The 23,425-nt window shown below is 38.9% G+C and overlaps 1 protein-coding gene across 3 annotated transcripts; it reads right to left on the reverse strand.

The window, feature by feature from the left end:
• Positions 1–2,553: 2,553 nt before the first annotated feature.
• On the reverse strand, positions 2,554–23,155 carry MVD (mevalonate diphosphate decarboxylase). 3 transcript variants are annotated; one of them, XM_072117113.1, is made up of 11 exons: positions 23,001–23,155; positions 22,632–22,697; positions 19,575–19,645; positions 17,884–17,998; positions 16,043–16,186; positions 14,474–14,673; positions 14,227–14,301; positions 13,641–13,859; positions 11,253–11,368; positions 4,738–4,846; positions 2,554–2,897 (listed from the first exon to the last, which is right to left on the reverse strand). In XM_072117113.1, exons 2-11 carry the CDS (start codon positions 22,681–22,683, stop codon positions 2,817–2,819), a joined length of 1,182 nt encoding a protein of 393 aa, XP_071973214.1. In that variant the 5' UTR covers positions 22,684–22,697; positions 23,001–23,155; the 3' UTR covers positions 2,554–2,816. The 3 variants fall into 3 exon arrangements, with proteins under 3 accessions (XP_071973214.1, XP_071973215.1, XP_071973216.1); XM_072117114.1 differs by having other exon boundaries at positions 23,074–23,102; XM_072117115.1 differs by lacking the exon at positions 2,554–2,897 and having other exon boundaries at positions 11,242–11,368.
• Between the last annotated feature and the right edge of the window lie 270 nt (positions 23,156–23,425).

Here is a 23,425-nt window from a genome sequence, read left to right on the forward strand (position 1 = left end):
ACTACTGCCCCTGATTTATCATAAAAATTCAGATGAGGAGGCTAGAAAAACGCGCACAATTTGGCCCAATCTCGGTGAAAAGTCAGAAGTAACCTCCAGTCCAGAGCAGGCATAGACAAGGGGTTGCTTTAACATTTGAGACTTTTGTGCATCGTTTCAGACAAAAGTCTCAAATAACCAACAGACTCACCTGCATCATTTATTAACCATGAAGATAAATAGGCAAGCCTTAAATCTTACAAAAAAAATCCCCAAAATTAGACAAACGTTTCTAGACTAAAAGAGGACCTGTCACCCTTAAAAACGGGACTAGAAGCTGCATACTATAGTAAGCAGCATCTAGGACTACAACAGTCCCAGCAGCTTTACACTGCTAGCGTTATCAGAAACCACCGATAACAAACACTGCTGCGCTGTACACTAGAAACACCGGACCGTGCTGTAAGAGGTCTGGCGTATTCATGGGGAGGTGGGATTAGGACGCTCTGCAGTCACTTACAGCCTATGGAGGGGGTGGCGCCACGGACCACCACCTCATGAATACGCCGGACTACTTTGAGAGCGGTTTGGCTTTCTAGTGTACATCACGGCAGTGTCTGCTAGCGTTTTCAAAGGTTTCCGATAACGCTAGCAATGTAACACTGCTGGGACTGTTGTAGCACTAGGAGCTGCTTACTCTAGTAAGCAGTTCCTTGTGCCGTTTTTAGGGGTGACAGGTCCTCTTTAAGATAAATGAACGTGATGAGTTGTTCCTTTTCAACACATTTCCCTTTGATCGTAGAAGTGCCACTAAGAAGAGTATAGGAAGTAATGAATTAAGTGAGCAGGATATTTATCTACAGAGCATATGGGAAACAGTGACGCACAGCTGCAAGCATGGTGTAAGATCTCACGTGTGTGGCACTGTACCGCTCTTGGGTCGCCATAGCCATCCATGTGGACGTATATATGGCCGCACACTTGTGGCCAGATATACATCCCTACAACGGACGCCTGATTGCGGCCTGAGGGCGGTTTCCCACATGCCGTTTTCGTTGGGTTTTTAAACGCATTGGATACGGCCATGTGTTTCCAATGAACGCATGTGTTTTGGCCAAACCCCTTCCCACTTGTGTTTTGGATGCGTTTAAAACAAATGCAATGAAAACGGCACGTGGAAAACCTCCCTTAGGAGGTATAATCCATTTGGAAAGTTTGAAGAGTCTTCACTTTTTCACATTTGCAGCCTTGCCCCAAAATAAATAGAAAAACTTCTAGTTTATCACCATCAATGTGCTCTCCATCCTCAATTATGATAATGGCCACATGACACACCGCACATAGAGGGGCATTTATTAATTTGGGCGCAGAGTGGCGCTGGAACCGTGCTATATTTTTCAGTGGCTGTGAGTTTGTAGCGCAAAGGATTCATGTAATGACACATGGACTTAAGGTTTAGCACTCCCTAGACCAGCTTATAGCTGTTCTCTTTTTGTGGCACAAAAAAAAGTCGGAAAAATTGAAGCCCCAGAAAATTGTTGGATTCACAAGCGGCACCACAATTTTGTGCTCAAAAAAGTCGGCTGTCGGAAAACACCAATATTGTGGCACCGACACAAGAGGGGAAAAAACACTGCTAGTTTTCTGATTGAAAGGCGATAATAAAGGCCTCCCCTATTGTTTTACGTGTCACAAAATGCAGTCTCAAGGTCACCCCTGCCAGTTCCAAAAGACTTAGTCAGCTGCTGTAACTGGCTATGGGATCTACGACCAGGTGCATGATCCAATATTAAGTAAATGGGATATGTAAAAAATACAGTTAGCACAAGTCCGTTTTACATGTCTGTGTGCATGAAGCCTAGTTAAAAAGAAAACTATTTCATATGCACAAGTATTCACCCCTTTGTTATTAAAACTTGATATTTGTCTTGTATCTACACTTTGACTGGATTTCTCATGTGACCTCACATGAATTGAGGCATGGTTTAACCCTCTCCATTTATTTATCTCATTTGACTCTCCTCATCATTCTCTTCCAATTCTCTCTCTGCTCGGACTACTTTAGTATTCCAGCCTTATGTTCTTCTTGAATTATTAGATTTTTTGCCATTTGAATTTTAGCGAGCACTCCTGGAATGACAAAGGCTACACCTTATGCTGCCAATATAATTGAGGACTTTCTCCCCCTACCAACCTCCACAACAGTTTTGTATTTTACCTGATACAAACATCATTTCGATGCTTGGTTCTCCTGTTTGTAACTTTGTTCTAATTAGAAATTTTTAAAATAATAAAATATTAAAACAAATAACAGGTCTATAAGGGTGCGATGACACGCGGGGCTTGAGTTACAGTAGGTTTACAAATGCAACACAAGCGCCTCGACTCAATCGCATATGCATTTCCAGTGTTTAAATGCAAGATGCCAGGTGTTGGTTACCCATCACATTAGTTTCTATGGTCGAGGCCCATCGCAGGTGCTTGCATTGTGTTTTTAAATGCAACACAAGCACCACATGTGACTGGCCACTTAGAGAACAGCAGCGTTAAAAATCTCCTCTGAAAAACAAAACAATAACTAATGAAACTTTTATTATTTTTATTTATTTTTCCCATTTTGATGAGATACAACTAATACAAAATAATCACTCTGCCAAAAGTCAGATTTATTTATCCTTGAGAAAATACAGCCGCTTTGGTGACTCCAAAATGATTTTCCTTGAGATGTTAAGAGTGTCCATGAGCATTACACAGAGCTCATTCCCTTTGTATCAAACTGAGAAAACAATTCAGGATTAGGAAATATGGTCCAAAATGTCTTTTGAGATCATGTAACATTAGCCACTTGCGTTTGGAAAGCCATCAGTTCCCAGTAGATCAACGGAAATATCTTGTGATTCCATGGGACCTGGTCCGGGCTGCAACAGAAAATGATGACAATTCAGAATATATGAAATTGATTTATTTTAGATAGAAATGTCTATTTTAAAGGGAGGATGTCTCCAAAAATGACTGTTTTCAACCAGGTTGTAATATTTTAGATATAAAATTAGAATTATTAATTAGATTGTAAGCCCTCTTGTGCAGGGTCCTCTTCCCACTTGTTCCAGATCTCACTAGTTTTTGTATTTGCATTTGTTCTTGTCTTTATATAATGTGTAATGTATATGAATCCCTTGATGCTATGGAATCTATGGAATCAATGATGCTCTATAAATAAATAATTGTTATTACTGATATGATTTATATGGAGACAAAAACTGTCATCATAGAAGATAACACCGCTTTAGAAAATGGCATCCACAACTGAAAATAGATGCTGTCACAGCTTATTTAAACTTTCTATCTGCACAGAACATGCCTAGAAAGTTCTCCATAGACATCAATGAGTGACTGAGACTATTGCTTCCTATGGCCAAGAAGATGCTGCAAAGCATATCCCTAAATGCTGTTACTAAGGCTTAGACAAGATGGCAACCCCCATAATAATGGACAAAAAAGGCAAAATATATACACTCATAAAATAAATATAATTTTTTCCATCTGTGAAAAACACATAGGGGGAACATTTCTCATTGGATTTTCTTTACTTTTGGGCATCAAAAAGTGGCAAAAAAATACCCCTCACCCCTTGCGAAAGACCGGCGGGTTAAAACACGCCTAATATATACTACAAAGTTTTTATATATGCTGTCCGAGTAGAACAACTGTGAGTTGGATGGGCTTATATATTGCTGTTGCTTATCTATATGGATGTTATTGTATTGCCCTTTACAATATATTACTGACTTCCTGTATACCGTGTTACCTTGTTACCTGGTCTGTTTAAATATTGTGTTTCTCCTGTAGCCATCTATATATATATATATATATATATATATATATATATATATATATATATTTTATTAAATTATGTAATTAATAAAGATTATTTACTTATTTTAAAATATAGTGTAATGTGTACTCTATCCTTCTGGTGCTAGTTCTAAGTAGTGTGATATATTCATAATTCTTGCATAATATTAATTTTGATATGGGTTTAGGTTAGATTCAACCTTTGGCATACATTTACAGCAGTGTATTATTCCTTTTCTCATACTAAAAGCATTGGGGTTTTTTGTGACTTTTTACTTTGTGACTAGAACCACTAGTGCAACAATGTGTAAAACCAGATTTATTAAGATTTTTTTTAAAAAAGCAAAATAACTGCAGTCACACCTCTCTTGGAGTATGTGCTGTGATTATTTTTACTCAACTTGTGATTCCTTTAAAAAGAAAAAAAAAATTGCAGACGCTGCGGACAAATTAATTATAGGGCCAAAGCTCCAAAGGCAGTCATAGAACTGTTGCAAAGAGCCGCCCTAATGATAAACAACCCCCATAGATTTGTGTGCATCGTCTTATCATACGGATTGAAATAGAATATATTGACCCGTCAGTGAAAGAGGCCAAGAATCGGATACTTGAATCTATTAAAAAAAAGAAAAAAAAACCATAAGTGTGAATAGCCCTGTTGACTTGTAAGGATGAATGTGCTGTCCAATAAAAACAAAACAAAAAAACCAAACCAAACCATGGGCAGCGCACTACTAGGCTGTTTGAATTGGTACTTATACTCTAGTCACAGCGAGAGGTACAATCACAATCGATCATGGCCACAATTCATCAGTAAGACGGTGATGAAGTATCCAGCTATGACTTGTTACTTGTACCTTAATCATAACACAACTATGGAAAATGAGAGCAGAGTGACAGTACCTGTGTAACAATGACATAGCTCACACCTCCTGGGAACACATCCGTTTCCACTGCTGACAAAAGATCCTGAGATAAGGAAACAGGGCTGACTGCTAGACCTTTCAGATACCTGTAGAAAAACATATTGTGGTTACTTTATTTAAGGTCAATAGTCATGGAAAATGTTTTGTTTTTCCCATTTACAATGCCAGGAACAAGTATTCTAAATCTGCCCCATAGAGTCATGGTGATTTGTCTATATAAAGTTGGTTATTACAGATAGAGAAACTGTATAGACTACATATCTAGTGTAATACTGTATACTGAAAATAAATACTCACATTTTTTATATTTCACAATATATGAAAAAATACGATCAAACATGCCGGAGAGATGGCGGTGTGGGTAACCGGGAGATACAGCGGAGGTAAGTACTAGTTTCTTGTTTTAAACAACCCTATCCTGCCGAGATATTTTTATTTAGGTCTCGAACAACCCCTTTAAGTATGAAAAAGTCATCAGTGCCAGAATATGGAATGCATTTTCTTATCAATTTTACCGCATTTGGAATTATTTTCCAGCTTCTCAATCCACAGCATAGATTATTAAATACCGTCACCAGGAAACAAGCCCTCAGAAAGCTCTATACAGGCGGTCCTCTTTATCTTGCGGACGAGGGGTCCGACGGGGGTATATTGGCCTCATCAGACCCCCGGTTCTCCTTATCTGTGCGGGTTGCATCACTTATTCTGTGGATAGGGCCCAACTTGTTTCGTGGGAAAACCCCTTTAAGCGGTTAATATTGTAATAGGTAACAATAATACGCCTCTAAATGGTTATCACAGTCTGTACCTGCAACACCAGCTGAGTAGACCCCACAGACAGTCTTTCATATTTGTACTGAAAAAAGGGTAGGATCTCCCCCATTGCAACTATGATGGCAGACATAAGCCGCCATGACCCCTCTTCACTCCGGGCATTGCAGCAAGTGAAGGTCTGCGTGTGCTCACACACTACCTGCTACTTGCACCTATGCCTTTCTCTCTGTGCTTTAGATATTGCTACAGATGCTGTCAGTGGACCATACAGATTATACAAAGCATCTTAGTAAGCCAACTGCAGCCTATGTCACATGTGATGAGCAGTCTTATCTTTGACTACTGTACATTGCTAAATCTAGAAGATGAGCTCACTGTGATATACCTGCTGTCCGAGACATTGGATTATATTGCATAGAAGGTTTATGGCTGTAGCATCTGCATAGATTAAAGGAGTTGTTCACTTTCAGCAAATCATTTGTTTGTGTAAGGAACAGTTATACAATTTCCATTATACTTTCTGTATCAATTCCCCATGGTTTTTTAGATCTCTGCTTGATTTGCTTTTATAGAAAACTTCTAAATTACTTCCAGTGGATATAATCTGTCCATGATGATGTGATGGCCATATTCTATCCACTGGAAGTAAATGGAGAAGCTTTCTATAGAAGCACAGCAAGCAGAGATCTAGAAAACCTTGAGGAACTGATACAGAAAGTATATTGAAGAATTGTCTAACTTTTCATTGCATAAATAATATCAATTATTTACTGAAAGTGGCCAATCCCTTTAACCCCTTCGTGATTGAAGTTCATTGTTGCCTGAATGTCCACGTCAATTTTCGCAGTTCTGATATCTTTGGATAATCTTTACATATCAAAACTATATTTGTAACTTACTACAAATATTTCCCCAAGTTCAGCTACAGATGCAGAGGGTGCATGTACTTCTGCAATTCTGCAAACTTTAAGCTAATTCTTTCCTGCTGCTCCTTCTACATTCTGCCTTCAGCTGACAGTCTGGAGGGGGCACACTTCAAACACATTTGTGTCATATTAAACAGGTGAATCTCCCCTTTAATATGATATCTGGATTGTGTACGGATGTTTCACAGAACCAGAGATATTCACTTTTAAAGTTACAATCTGACATCTCAGAAATAAAAAGCTGTATATAAAAAGCAAAATGTTTTACTAAACATTTAAAGGACATCTACCACCAAGATGAAGCATTGTAAACCAAGCACACTGACATACTGGTGTGTGCCCCCTCTGGCAGGATCTGCTCATCTTTAACCTTCTTATGTCACCTTTTTTTTTTTTTAAGAAGCTTTTAAAATTATGCAATGAGTCAGACTAATTTGCATACTTTTAAAAGCCTTCTTATTCTTAAAAACAAAAGCATAAAAAAGCTAAAAGAACAGCAGATCCTGTCAGACACACACCTGTATGTCAGTGTGCTTGGTTTACATTTCTACATCCTGGTGGTAGATGTCCTTTAAGAGTGGATATCTCTGCTTCTGTGAAGCAGCCATACACAATCATATTAAAGTGGAGATTCTCTTGTTTAATATGACACCATATATTGTGTTTCTAGGTGGCAGGTTCAGGGGATAAAGCCATTTGAAGTCGGTTAGTGTTATAATGTTTATAACTATCCTTTCTGCACGGGGCATGTACAAATAGGACATATATAGCCGTATGGCAGTCATGAAGGGGTTAACTTCACTAGAAAATGTATTTTAATTCTATTATATGTAAAAGTATCTAAAAGAAGAAGAAGTTGACAAAGTTCCTCAAAATTGCAAGAATGAAGCAACATATCTGCTGAAATTCTGCTCTACCTAATGGACAATGAAGTGTATTCACTAGGCACGAAGTACGAGCTTAATGAGGTAAGGTCTAAACTAGATATTTCTGGCCGCCCAGCATCTCCTACTGCGAATTCCTCAACACTGACTCATTTGTTACAGCCAGGATGATATTGTCACTATAGTCCCTCTAAGTGGAAATCCAGCTTTGGTGAAGATATTGAGAAGTAACATTATTACTATTGTTGAACTGGCATCACTAGAAACAAATTCATTTCCATTACATGTAAGTCTATACTGTGTAAAAGGTTTTTGCAGCTCCTTGATCTCACTCTGACAGGAAGCAGCAGATTATTATTTTTTACTGAGCAGACTATAAAAAAATTGTTGGAAAAGGTGGCGAAATGTGGACCACATGTATTTCTCTGACTAAACATTAGAAAGAGACGGCAGAACCATATAGAGACTTACAGCATCAATATGATCCCAGGTCCCTACACGGTGTTAAATGTGGAGAAACGTCATGAACAGAGAGGGGTAGATTCATCATGTACTTATCAGGCGTATGTTAACCCCTTAACGCTGAAGCCACTTTTCACCTTCCTGACACGGCCCATTTTTTCAAATCTGCCCTGTGTCACTATAAATGGTTATAACTTCGGAACGCTTTAACATATCCAAGTGATTTTAAAATTGTTTTCTCGTGACACTTCGTACTTCATGTTAGTTGAAAAATTTTGGTGGTATGTTTTGCATTCATTTATAAGAAAATCAGATATTTGGTGAAAATTTGGAAAAATTCTTGATTTTCTAACTTCAAAATGTTCTACTTTTTCCACACATAGTCATAACCGCAAAAAAACATAATAACTAACATTCACTGAATGTATACTTTAGTGGACATGGTTTTTTATGCATAGTCTTATATTTGTAGGATGTTATGGGGCTTTGAACGTTCGGTGCGATTTTTCACATTTTCATAAAAAACGCAAAATCCTGCTATTGAGGGACCTGCTCTGGTTTCAAATCACTTTGAGAGGCCTAAATAAAAGTAAAACCCCATAAATTACCCCATTATAGAAACTACACCCCTCAACGTACGTGAAACAACTTTTATAAAGTTTGTTAACCCTTTAATTGTTTTACAGGGGTTAAAACAAAATCGGATGCAATTTTGAAAGTAAAATTTTTTTGGCTAAATTAATGTGTTTTTCCAAAAATGTACAAATTCTCAGTGGATAAAATACCAAAACGCTCCACAAAATTTGATACCCAATCCCTCCCGCGTATAACAATACCCCATATGTGGTGGTAACCTGCTGTATGGGCACACGCCAGGGCATCAAAGAGAAGCTGCGCCATTCAGAGCAGATTATGCATTGTCACTTTTTATTGGCTATACAATCTTTATTTTTTTGGCAATTTGGACATATAAGGGCTTATTTTTTGCAACATGAGATGCACTTTACAAATACTTCATTTTAGTGGGTCATTAGCTTATTGATGAGATTTTATTAACTCTTGAATGTATGGAGGAAAAGAAAATTGTAAATTTTTGTTTACTTTCTTTTCGTATTTTTTGGAGGTCGTACACCGTACACTAAAAATACTATATTATCTTTATTCTATAGGTCACTACGATTACGGTGATACCTCATTTATATAGTTTTTCATTTATTTTTACAATTTGACTGGATAAAAACTAATATAGACGTAACTTTAATATTTTTCGGTTGATAGAGCTAGTTTAGGGCTTATTTTTTACGTGTTGAGTTGTTCTTTTCAGTGATACCATTTTGGCGCACATAACTTTTTTTGATCACTTTTTAGAATATTTTTGTGTAGAGATTTTATGAAAAATCTTTTTTGGCGTGTTTTTCAGGGTTTTTTTTTACGGCGTTCACCGAGCGGGTCCAATAATGTTTCTGAGTTATTGTACAGATTGTTACGGACGCGGCGATACCAAATATGTGGGTTTTTTTGGCGATTTTGTGTTTTTTCACTTTATTGCATGTGTATAGGGAATATTTGTGTTTAGGGGACTTTAACTTTATTTAATTAATTCTTTTTATTACAAAATTATTTTATGTAATGTTTTTAACATTTTTTTATTTAGTTTGACAGGTTAGCTTGAACAAGTGATCCACTGATAACTTGTTCAAGCTCTTCTTCACATTACACAGTGTAATACAGATGTATTACACTGTGTAATGTAACACACTGAGCATGCTGCGCATGCTCAGTGTGTTACAGCCGGGTCCTGCCAGAAGGCACGGACCCGGCACACAGGAGAGGATCGCGCAGCCCCGGGCACCGGCAGTCCCGGGGCTGCGATCGGAGCAGCGGACCCCCCCGGTAAGCGCCGCGGGTGGGTCCGATTCTGATCAAATGCCCCTTGCACGCCGCGGTCAAGGGTTAACACCCGCGATCGGAGAAATCTCCGATCGCGGGTGTTAGAGGCAGGTGTCGGCTATAATGTATAGCTTCAGGAGCCGGCGCCAGAAGCATGACGTAATAGTACTGCATTTTTTGCGGGAACGCACCTCCCGCGATGCAGTACTATTACGTCAAATGTCGGGAAGGGGTTAAAGCCCTGCCCCTCGGCGCACACATTATAAGGCTGTTCACAGGTTTTTAGAGCGTGTGCAGGACCACCCCATGCCAGAACGCTTTACTGGTGTCCATGCCCCTTCACACGATAAAAATCATTGCGCAATAATTCACCATTATTTCAGTGCTTCTTCGCTACAAAACTGGCATAGAACAACTGATAAATGTCCCATAGAGTGTGCATTTTACAGACAAAGGTGGCAATCTAAGCAAGTCTAAGCAAATTATTCTTTTTATCAACATGATTGGTTCTCATCGTCATCATATGATCAGGCTACTATTCTGGACCTACATAGTCGTTTTAAAAAGAACTTTTCACCACCTTCAGGAGCACTTTGAAGTTTCTACCCTTTCACGATTGCTATGTTATTAGTCCTGGTATCTGACCACTGTAATCCTCTCCACTGTCAAAGATCAGAAGCTGGAGTAAAGGAGACGGTGCGCGTTATGAGGATTATAATGGATACTGGGACTGATATTTCAGTAACCGTGGGAGCTAGAAAGGGAATTCAAAGTTCCTGAATCTTTGTAGCAGCCTATACAGAACAGTATGTTAATCACAAAGGTCCTCTTTAAGCAGAGCCAGATTTTCTCATAATGCATACCACGTAACTGGATGAGGCCCTTTAGACTAGGTGGGCCCCACAATGTGATGGGATGCAGGTTGTTAAAATAACAGCTAGTTCAGGGAATCAAGAAGCAACGACACCACTTCCTGTTGGACCCTTTATCAGAAGCAGCATAGTCTGGACTTGCCCTTCTCCTCCTATTCCTCCAAATTCTCACTTCTTTGCCCACCTGTTAGTCCTGAAATATACAGTACTAGTGGGAGGGGGACCAAATGAGACATGGAAGAGAGTGCCCCAAGCTGTAGACCAAGGGTTAGGGGTCTAGTATTGGGGGAGCCTCAAAGAGATAGTTGCTTAGTGCCCACGTGATATACCAAGTCCATCCTTGGATATGAGGAAAGTTCCCCTATGTTGGTTCTGCACAAAGCCCAGCTATATGGACTATTATTTACAGATGATGATCCTGAAGGGATTATCAATTTTTTTTTCCTGAAAAAAATTAATGAAAATTAGTGAAATTAAGGCTAATAGTGAAATTATTAAAATTGCAGGGCACTTATTACTCCTGTGGACAGTATTATTAATTGGTTTAGCATGTTACAGCATAGGACAACTTACTGTGATAGTACAGGAAAAAAGGTGCAGTTCCTCTACAACCAAGGACTATTGTCATAATACCAGATGTAAAGATAGGTGAACGTTTTTTTTGGAGTTCTACCTGTAACTTACGGGTCTCCGTTGGACTCTGGAGGGAAGGAACGTTTCACAATCTCCACAAATTCATTGACTGTAGGCTCAAGGGTGAAGATGACCGCATTAGGACCGGCATCAAAGCTGTAGGCAATCTATTTCAAAAAGGCAAAATGTGAACAGACAATATCATATTGTTAAAATGAAGTTTTATGTTAAATACAAATGACATAACTAAGCAAAAAAAATAAATAAATAACTTTGTTGTTATTTTTCTGTAAAAATCTCAATAAAAAAGTGACCTAGAAGTCATTAACAACATAATAGTCCTGATAAAAAGCACACTTTGCTTTACAAAAACTAGCTGCGAACTAACTCTGCCAATGTTAAAAATGAAAAAAAAATATTTGGCGGCTTATTAACAGATGTCACAAAATTTTAAATAAGAAAAGATTAAATAAAATGCCAATTTGATTAGAAGGATATAAGCAAGCTGACCCCACATCTTCATAAAAGTTGTTTATTTTAATGGCATATACTTAAAAAGTCTGTTACAACAATGCGTCTTGGCTCTTTACAAGAGCGTCTACAGGTTAAGAAACATTAAAATATACAACATAGTATAGTTTGCTCGTACTGTCTTTTTATACCAATTAGATGGTGAATGTGAGGTTAAGCCTCATTTTGACTAAAGGAAATACATCACATCCATTCTCTGATGTATAATGGAAACTATAGGTGGAAACATCAGTCAATCGGTTTATAACATTGTGACTGCAGGTATGTTGTGAAAATTTACACTGATCAGTGGTATAAATACATGTATCATAATATAAACTGATACAACAAGCAACATCGCAAATTACTGAGTGTTTAAGGCACCGCATCAAAAAGAGGTGATGCGGATGGTATATAGCATCATGTGTGACATGAAGCCTCAATAATGGTTCAAGCTAGTCAATTTATGACAATAGGTCAAGATATGCAGCATAATAAATCACACTGACAGCGGTATATTGTAAGAACAATACAAGGTTACTAGTTGAATCTGGTATATCTCCTCTCTCCTGCTTCTTATGAGTTATGATGCCTAACGACTTTGTTCCCTAGCTCAATTCAACCAAAGTCCAAATTTGATGAGAGAAACTGTCATATCCAAATTGCACTCATTCACATGAAGGGCAGTTCCACAGATAAAGCGTTAACTCTCATGGTAGGCCTACATTTTAGGTGAACCTCCGAACCCCTGCATGAGTGATGTAGTACAACCATCAGATTATGATATCCAGCTCCCCAGTTAAGTATTCTATACTGGAGATTGCCTGGATGATGGATATCCAGATAAACTGTGTACCCAACCAGTATAATGAGGAGCTCACTTTTTCCAGCCTTATATACTATGATACTATGAACCTACTGTAAAAGAATTTATTGAAACAAAGCAGAATGTGCTGGTATGACACTAACATTTTTTTTGCAGAAATTGGACATGTATTGGCATGGTGTTATGAGCCTCTATGTCTGGTGAAAATTGTACAACTTTTTAAGTAATTTCGTATTTATAATGCGGGACCTCTGTGTGCTGGAGCACTTTCTCCTTTGCAGGGCATGGAGCTATGGTTATAAAACTTTGACTGAATGCAGATCTTGCATTAAAGCATTGGTTCTCAATCTTCCTTATGGCGCGACCCCCCAACCATAATTTTTTTTTTTGCGCTTTCTACTTTACAACTGTAATTTTGCTACTATTCTGAATATTTATCATAGTCACAGGGATAGCCCAGAGTATCCAGCAGTCACTGAGATACCTCATTCCTCCAATCCAGTTAACGGGGTTGTCCAAGGGTATAAAAAAAACCCCTGGGTGGCCAGGACGGGGCGGATTACCCCCTGGCGCTGTGATCTCTCTCTGGTCCGTGGCCCATGTAAACAAGAAGTGGCACAGAAGCCATTTTTGCCTTCAGCTTCCAGCCAAGGAGGCCATTCACAACCAACCGTCCCTATTCTCAGTGCTGTATCATGCGGGACTCAGCTTCCCTGGTCTTTGCCCTTTTGTTTACATGGGGCACGGACCGGAGAAATCGCAGCCTTAGGGGCCAGGAGAGACCGCGGAAGTAATTTCATGCTTGTTTTTTTTTTTTTTCAACCCGCCCCTTCCTGGCCACACAGGGTTTTTTTATATACCCTTGGACAACCCCATTAAGTTGGATATGTGATATATCACCTCCAAGAACCTGGATCTGGACAGGGAAGATTATATTACAATAGTACACCCTTTCCTAAATTATGCTAAGTAATGACTCATTTAGGTCCCTTTAAATTAACAAAAAAAAATAGAATAAAATTATTTTCTAAAAGCCATTATTAAGACCAATGGCACAGTATCAGTATAAGTGAGTGTAGATAGAAGGCGTTTTACTGTCTTACCTTAGTCTGCCCGTAGTAGGCATTGTACCGGTGAACAAGGCCGATTATCCTTTGGGAAACCTGGTTAAGGTAAAATATTGGGGGATATGTGTCCAAGCACGTGGCATGGAACTGGTTACTGTCTTTCATAGTCAGTTGTCCAAAGGCTTCAAAGTCCTTCTTTTTGATGGCTTCAATCATTTCTTCCATTCGGCCAGGAACCACTGACTCAGCCCGATGCTATGATAACATATTAAAGGAACATCATATTAACCAAAAAGTAAATAAATTCTGTGATATGTAGTCATTAAGTCACTGTATTATAGGAGGAGTAACTGATAATTGATCAAATATGCAAAAATGTCTCATATATGTTATAAATAAAAGGTTTTAGTTCCACATTCCATCAAAATAGTAAGAAGACGGAACACATAATAGATCATATTTATTTGCTCTGGGACACGTCATATCTGAAGAACATGCATGATTATATTTGTCAAAAGAATTATTATGCTACTTTACACACACAAGTCTCCATATAAAATAAAACAGTAACAGTGAAACCTAGCATTAAAATCACAATCTGATGAAAGAGATCTCACTTTACCTTGAGTAATGGGCTAGTCTTTACACTTGTCTGCATACCTGCTGTACTGCCAACATGCTTCTTCTCTGCACTGGCCTGAAATATTAGACATGGTAACAGAGATATTACTATTGTGAACACAAATCATCTTCTCTGCTTTGTAATCTTAATCATTGTACCAACAGTACATGTATATTTGATGTTACAGTGCTTTATAGATGATGTATTTCTACATGTTGTGATGTTTTTTTATTTCCTACAAACTTACCACCAGGATTAGGATCCGCAGTTCTGGCCAATGGTTTTCTGGTTCCACCTGCTGAGCCAGGCTATCCTTACCATCTTCTCTCTCACCCATGATCCACTGCACAAATCCTCCATACATGCTCCTGCAGGCACTTCCAGAACCCTGTCGGGCAATCTCTGACAATTCGCCCTCTACACCATAGAGCCTTGCCAAGCTGTACACTGAAAGATAAGTGGGTAACAGTAAGACATCTGTTGCGTGAGAGCTTTATTTTCATCTATACAGGTCATAACTTCTAAAACCTGTTAGAATATTGCTATAAAAATGCTCGAAACACTATTCTCTTATGCAGTATGTGTTTGCTATCAGGGCAGTACTGATGGTACTGTTGCGAGAGGCCCATTCAGAACACTGTGACCAATCAAGTACAATAAAGGATCACTTACATTTGCATCTTTAAGATGCAGATGAAATTGTTTATTAGAGAGATAATACAAGAGGCAAGGTGGAGTCATTGCACAGCTTGTACTATTTGGCATGAATGTGTCATCACTCTCACCGAATCCTTCTACAGGAGCCTGCAGAACAGCCAGGAGAGGAGACATTTCTGGGGTTTCTGGCATGTAACTATCATTAATTTAATACCTGACACAATCTTACCACTGCATGTTGTGGGGCTGCTGGTACTGTATATAGTTAATCAAGGAGGCTTTTGGTTCTCTATATATGGAGTACTTGTGCTGTATGTAATTCAATAAGGAGGCTTCTGGTTCTCTATAACTGGAGTACTTGTGCTGTATGTAATTTAATAAGGAGGCTTCTGGTTCTCTATGAGTTACAGACAGCACTAAAGTAAGTGGCATAACTGCTGAATCACTTGGTGAACATTCGTGGATTCTTATTAAGGCAATAAAGGCACAAGGGCAACTTATGTAAAACAGTGGCCAACCACCTTAAAGGGGTTGCTAGTATTATAGAAAAAGAAACTGGGCTGCTATTTATCCATCCCCTTCAGGACATTTTTTCGTTTATGATTTTTACTCCCCTCATTCCAAAAGCCATAACTTTTTTTTATTTTTCCATTTACAGAGATGTATGAGGGTTTCTTATCCTCAGGACAATTTGTACTTTTTAGTGGTAGCATTTAATATTCCATGGGTGTACTGGAAAGCTGAAAAAAAATTCCAAGTGCAGTGAAACTGACAAAAAAGGCATTTTCATTTTCTTGTGAGATCAGTAAGCTATTAGATATCTGTAATCAGGACAGTCTCTATCAGACTTCAGGCTGTCATGGCAACCAATCCAAGATGGCAGAGCCCACTGGCAGCACTATTAAGTGCAGCAGTCGGGTTTGACCGTGGCAGTTAGAGGCAAGTGTCAGCTGACACCCACCGTGTATGGAGAGCTCAGTCTGTGAGCTCTCTCCATACATCCCCCGCAGAACCAAGTCTTAATGTGCCAAGGGGTTTAAATAAATTATGGGGTTTCTGGTGCCGTGTATAAATAAATGGGCTGCTATAGCAGATGTGTCCAAATTGTATTTGGATCTGTTCATTGATTTTTTTGTATTGTATATGTTTCCATATTTACCTAGACAAGCATATCCAGCAGCAGAAGATGCCAGCCCGGCGGCTGTGGGGAAGTTATTGACTGAGCATATGTGAACCTTGTAATTTAGAATTTTAGAGATGTTGTCATCTCCGCTGCTTCTTCTCTTCCTGGCCAGACGGCGAACTATAGTGAATCAAAAACAGAGAAAGGCTATTAACTTTAATATGATAAAATAAGATAAAATGGACCACAACTCTAAAAACTACAAATTTGGACATTCTGCAGAAGTATTATGCAGCCAATCATCTCACCTGCCTAATAGGAGCTGACTTTTAGGGGCCTTTCCATTGCTATCCTTACTGACTATGTCCATTAGCAAACAAAAGAATTGTGAGTAATGTGTGTACACCAGCAGAATACTTTCCCATATGTGAAAATATTAGGAGCATTGAGAACTGTTCAGATGAAGCATTTTCTGTAGGGTGACTTTTTAAGAGGTTATCTAAACATTGATTTAATATATTACTTAGGGTGGATTCATACTGCCGTGTGTGTTGTGTCCATTGGGCAACTGTTGTGTGTTGCCTCAGTTTTGCTTCCTTTTTTTTGTCTGCATTACATTCGGGATGCTTCCATTGTTACGTTTTTGTTTCCATGTCCGCAAACATAAACTGAAGGCTTTAACCCTTTCAGGACCTGGCCCTTTTTTGTTTTTTCATTTTCATTCTTCACTCCCCATGATCAAAAATCCATAACTTTTTTATTTTTCCATGTCCAGAACTGTGTGACAACTTGTTTTCTGCGTAACAAATTACACTTCATAGAGATGGTATTTATTATTCCATGCCGTGTACTGGGAAGCAGGAAAAAAATTCCAAATGCTGTGAAAATGACACCCCAAATGACATGTCTACTTTATTCTTTGGGTCGTTACGATTACGGGGATAACAAATTTATATAGGTTTTATAATGTTTTCATAAATTTAAAAAAATTGGAGCTGTGGGTGGTGTCGTTTTTTGCGGATTTTGATGACGTTTACAATGTTATCAATTTTAGGACTGTACGACCTTATGATCACTTTTTATAGAATTTTTAATTTTTTTTTAAATGACAAAAAAGTGCCATTTTCGACTTTGGACGCGATTTTCCGTTACTGGATTAAACGCAGTGAAAAACCGTTATCATATTTTGATAGATCGGGCATTTTCGGACGCGGTGATACCTAATGTGTTTATGATTTTTACTGTTTATTTATATTTATATCAGTTCTAGGGAAAGGGGGGTGATTTGAGTTTTTTATTATAATTTTTTTTTTAAACTTTTTTTTATTTTTATTTTTGCTATTTTTCAGACTCCCTAGGGTACTTTACCCTGGGTTGTCTGTAAGATTCTATCATATACTGCCACACTACAGTATAAAAAAAAGATGGCGGCACCCATGCTGGCACCGATCGCGGGTGCTACCTGTAAGCCTTTGCTGCAATATGCAACAAAGACTTACTGGCTATGGAGAGGGCTCAGCGCGTGAGCCCTCTCCATGCACCCGCGGCCGACCCGTGACGTGCTATTACGTCACGGGTCGTGCACGGGTTAACATTGATTAGAAAGCATAACATCTTGTTTCCCAAGCTCGTCAGAAAAAAAATAAATAAAATAACCCGTCATCTGTTTTTTGTGGACTTCTGTTGCCTTTTGTGATCCGCATCCGTGAAAAAAATAGGACAGGTTTCAAAATTTTTTTCACAGCCAACAGATCAGTGGAAAACAACTGAAATGTGAAACCAGCCATATAAAACAATAGCTCAGTAAGGATTCTGGGGGAAAAAAAATCACTTAATCGCGGATGAGAAAAACAACGCCAGTGTAAAAGAGCCCTTACTCTCACGTAAGCAGGACTGAAGTCGAGGGTGATTAATATTATCCTCTTTCCCGTTCAGCCAGATCCGATCCTCAGGGAAATCTCGGTTTGCAGCAACCGTGGTTGTGGTTTTTAACTGTCAATAACAAAACGACATGGAAACAATAAGTATAAAATGCAGATCTTCCATATGTTATATGCAGTCCACAAAATGCATCTTTCCAACATGACCTAACAACAACAATTAATAGCTGGTTCAGAGTAATCTTTGACTTTACCTTACTCGTATTTAGGTCCCCAAACTGACGCCCCACCTTAATAACATCTCTCAGATTTGATCCCACTTTAACCTAGTGTCTACAAAACTACTTGTCCATGCCCTCATCATCTCCCACTTGGACTACTGCAACATTCTTCTCTATGGACTCCCTGCTAACTCTCTAACATCCCTCCAAAAAAACTAAAAGTTTAAATCACCCCCTTTCCCTAGTATTGACATAAAAATAAATCATAAAATAAAATCATAAACATGTTAGGTATTAGAAATGAAAACGTCATTTCATCTCGCAAAAAAATGACACCTTACATCGCTTTGTAAACCAAAGTCAGAAAAAGTTATTAGTGTCAATATTGGGCAAAAAAATCATGATTTTTTTTTTTGTACGAAAGGTTTTAATTTTTTTTATAAAATCTATTAAAACATAATAAAACCGATTTAAAATTTGGTGTAGCTGTGGTCGTACTGATCCACATAATAAATCTAAGGTGTCGTTTGGAGTGTACAGTTAAAGTTGTAAAAACAGAGCCTAATGCTAATGTGTTTTTGTCAATTTCAACACAATCAGAATTTTTTTCCAGCTTTCCAGTGCACGATATGGAATATTAAATACCATCACTAGGAAGGACAATTATTGCATAGAAAACAAGCTCTTATACAGTTTGTATGTTCTCTCCATGTTTGCATGGGTTTCCTCCCATACTCCAAAACATGCTGATAGGTTGATTAGATTGTGAGCCCCATTGGGGACAGGGACTGATCTGGAAAGCTCTGTGCTGCGCTGTGTAATCTGTGTGTGCTTTATAAAAGAATTATTATTGTGTCATCTCACGGAGAATGAAGTTGATTTAAATACATCCGTCCTACATAGAATCTCAGATGTTCCCAAGAACTACTACTTCGCTCCCCTACCAGGACTTCTCCCATGCATCCTCCATACTCTGGAAATCTCTATCAAAGCTTCAAACCTAACCTAAAAAAAACCCATATGAATAGTATAACTTACAACAGCAATGTGTCTCCATCTACCCTTCCATATAGATTGTGGGCTGTGAGGTCTGTATGCCTTTTGTATTTCCATGTGTACACGTAAAGTATGTGAACCCTTTATTGAATGTACAGCACCATGGAATAAATGTATGAAGAATAATAACTGCTGCATTTTCTAGCTTTTTTGTAACATCTCCAAGGGTTATAGTAGGGAATTGTCTCAGTAATTCCTTATTGTAATTGTAGTACTGGAAGAAGGGAAACCACTAAGACTACACCCCCCATCCTCCAGATGTGAGGTGAACTGTCCTGTGAGCACAGACTGATTGCAGTGCATTCGTTGTAAACAGATGCAGAATTACGCTGTCCCTGGATTACTAGAAGTTTACTTTAACAACAAGTTTACTATAGTATAAAAGACCAATGTTGTTACAGTGACACTCACCTGGTCCTGATGCAGCGTAACACTGAGGGATGAGTTAATAGGGAGAATCAGTTCCTCATTCCTCTTCCCCCCTATGGATGAATAATGTATTAGTATATAGCCAGAACATGCCATACATGCCAGTCACACAGAGTCCCCCTGTCCCAATTATAACATGTTGTTGAAGGCAAGACTGAGGTGCTAACTTAGTATCCCAGGGCCTTAGCATACAATATCTCAGGTCCACTGGCCGAGCTTATGACGGTTCGGGGTAATTGGTAAAAATACAGATTATCATAGATTGAAAAAATTATTTCCAGTAAAGCTATGTCTCAGAGCATTGGGCACGACACAGTTCGTTGTAGTTTGTAGGTAGGCATGTTTCATGTGTGTTTTATGCCCATCTTAAAAGTAGATTGTGCCAATGTTATGGAAAGAAGAATGCCCTTGGAAGCAGGCAGGTGCCAAAGAATATGGAGATTTATTTTCATAAATCTTATAAACTCATATATAGTAACAAATATCAATGGGTGTCCAACTCTCTGCTGCTGGAATGTTCAATATATAAATGGGTCTGTCCACCTGTATGCTGTAAACTTGTAGCTACGGAGGGAATAAATCTAATACTGTTGTCAAGACAACAATGAGTGGGTAGACAAATCCATGTAAATTACGTTTGGAGGCCCCCTTAAAGAGTTTATAGTAAGGATACCAAGAGTGGGACTTGATACTGAGGACCGATCAAAAGGACAGGCTGACACAAAACAAAAACAAAAAAAAACACTTTAATTTTTCTTTAAAGGGTCACTGTCATCAGCTTTTACCCCAATAAACTACCAACACCCCGTGTAGTCTATATAGAATCCCCTCATTTAAGTAAAGTTAAAACTCAACCATTCAAATATAAAAATCACCTCCAAAGACACATGCAAATGAACAATTCTTGTCTGAGATGAGATACATTTAAGCAAAGTTCACACCTGCGTTTGTCATGTGCCAGCATCTTTTTTAAGCAATTAATAGATGTTTAATCGAAGATACAATGAAGCCTATGGGGAATGCAAGACGAACAGAAGACCTTCCATTTTTCCGTTACGCTTTCCCCAAGCAAATTGTGTAAGGGGAATCTCAGACATAGATGATTTTTTGTATTATATTAAAGATAAGAATCTGGAACCTCATATTTGACATTACATCAGGTTTGTGGTTCAGAGAGAACCAAAGATACAGGCAGTTAAATACATAAGGGGTTATTTATCAGTAAGCCGGAGATTTTCACCTTCTCAGATTTATCTTGGGCCGCATTCACACGACTGTTGGGGGACGTATATGCAGCCGCAAGCTTGTGGCTGTATATGCGTCCCCCAAAGGCCGGCAACATGTGTAGCACCGTACAGCTCCGTAGAGCTGACATGTCCTATATTTCCCTGTGTTATGGCGCCGTGTATCTCTATGGAGAGGGGAGGGGTCAACCCTCCTCCTCCCCATGGCGCCAGACGTATGTCCACCTGGGTACGGCTCGGCGGACATTCGTTTGTGTACATGCACCCTTAGAGAGTTCACCTTTGTAATAAACCTGACATATGTGAGGAGAAAACAGTTGCATAAACCCAATTTTTTTTAACGCTGTGCTGCAATTTAAATACTTAAACATGTTGGTGATAATTTATTAGGCACAACATAGGTGTGGCGAACTTTGCAAGGAGAGCGTCTCTGATGAAAAAAAAAAAAGCAAATTCACCAATGCGCCAGAAAAACTTGTAAAAATAAATATGCCAAAAATATTTCATAAATGCTCCTTACAGTTGGAAAAGTGAGCTGCTGATAAAAATGGAAATCTATATTTTTTTAACCCCTTAGTAATATGTGACGTATTAGTACGTCACATGTTGGCTGCAGGTTTATAGAAAGGGATCACAGGCTGAGCGCTCTCCATACAAGGTGAGCATTTGCTGCATATTGCTGCAAACACCCACAGGTAACACCCGCATAACACTCTGTTAACCCTATGGTCGCCACCAGCAGCTTTGTGCCATCTTGGCTTAGATCGTCGCTCCGGGTGACATCATTGGGGAACGACAATCTGTTGCTATGACAGCTTCGGGACACGAGGCTGCATAGTTTCTGATTCTGATTACAAGTGGCACATTGCAATACATGACCAGTAAAATACTCATATACTGTAGTATAGCAGTATATGGTAGGATCAATCAGACAACTTAGGGTTAAAGTACCCTAGAGGGTCTGAAAAATAATCACCCCCCTTTTTCCTAGAACTGATATAAATAGTAAAAATCATAAACATGTTTAAACAAGCGACGTCCCAAAATCAAAATCTAATAACGGTTATTCCCAACGTTTAACCCCATAACAGAAAATAGCACCCAAATGGCCAAAATGCTACATTTTTGCCATTTTGCAAAATATAAAAAAATTTATAAACAGTGATCAAAGGGTAGCAGAGTCCTCAAAATGGTAGCACCGAAAACATCAGCTCATTTCGCAAAAAAAAAAAAAAGACATGTCACACAGCTCTGTACCACAAAGCATGAATAAGTTATTAGCGCCAGAAGATGGCAAAATGAAGATTTTATAGATTGTGTTTTAATACAGAAAAATGAAAACAATAAACCCTAGATATATTTGGTATCCCCGTGGTCGTACTGACCCAAAGAATAAAGATGTTGCAAATGCATTTTTCCACCAATTTCAATGCAATTGGAATTTTTCCTGCAGAAAACAAGCCCCCCAAAAAAAGGTTATAGAGTTTGGGAATGAAAAATGTAAACATGAAAATGAAAAAGGGCCTGGTGGTCAACTGTATCTCTGGCTCTATAGCACCCAGAACTACAAGCCTGATGCGATCTAAAATTTGAGATGTGTGTTTCTAGAGCACAAGGAGCATCCGGACTGATTTCCCCTCAGTGTGACTCATATCAAGATCTCTTCAGCTGTTTCCACATGAAATTTGGAAGCAATTTTAAAACAGGCAAGATTGTATTTAAAAGCGGTTATTCTAGAAAGGACGTTTCATCGTAATACAGTAAAATCAGAAACATCCCATTCCCAGCTACTCACAGTATTTTATGACAGCGATATTCACCGGAGCCGTGCAGGTCACCTTCTTCATCTTTAAGCCTTTGTCTGCAGAAACAGTAACATATTTGGTGACAATGTGGAATTACATGACACACAGGGCAGGATATGCTCATACACTGTGCCCTAACACTGTGCCCTAACACTGCACCACATGTATGAGCAGGAGGGATCACATAGGATGCTACACATCTTTACACATCTGGTTAAGACTTGTCATAGCGAAGCCGCACTGGTAGGTGCTGGGACATGCACTGCCTATAGATGATACAAGTCAGCGATATTATACATATAACAGCCTGGAGCATTATTATGACTATACACACACATAGCGTTATCTGCTGTCATTACCTGTGAGCGGTTCTCAGTTCCCCGTCACACACTGCACAACACATACACACTACACTATCAGAGCACTACCTGCCTCGTTCCTATTGGTCAGTTCACCCGTCACACACCACACAGCACATAAACACTACACTCTCAGCGCATTGTCTGCCTTGTTCCTATTGGTCAGTACACCACCAGCTGCTTCCACACCAGCCAATTGTTACTAGGGAAACGCCCCCACCTCACCCACTGACCAATAGAGCTAATCGGAAGACTACAGCTTCAGAGGAGACGCGATTTCTTACTGGGCTAAAGGACCTCAGATGACGTCAGGAGCATGTGACCACACTTGTGAATGGGAGGGGCAAAGTTTGAGTTTACCCAGAAAAGTATGGAGTAGTACAGGTAGAGGCTGCGGCCACGTGCTGCTGCTGATAGACGGTGAG

The sequence above is a fragment of the Engystomops pustulosus genome, chromosome 7 (genome assembly GCF_040894005.1).
Source record: "Engystomops pustulosus chromosome 7, aEngPut4.maternal, whole genome shotgun sequence".
Lineage (NCBI taxonomy): Eukaryota > Metazoa > Chordata > Amphibia > Anura > Leptodactylidae > Engystomops > Engystomops pustulosus.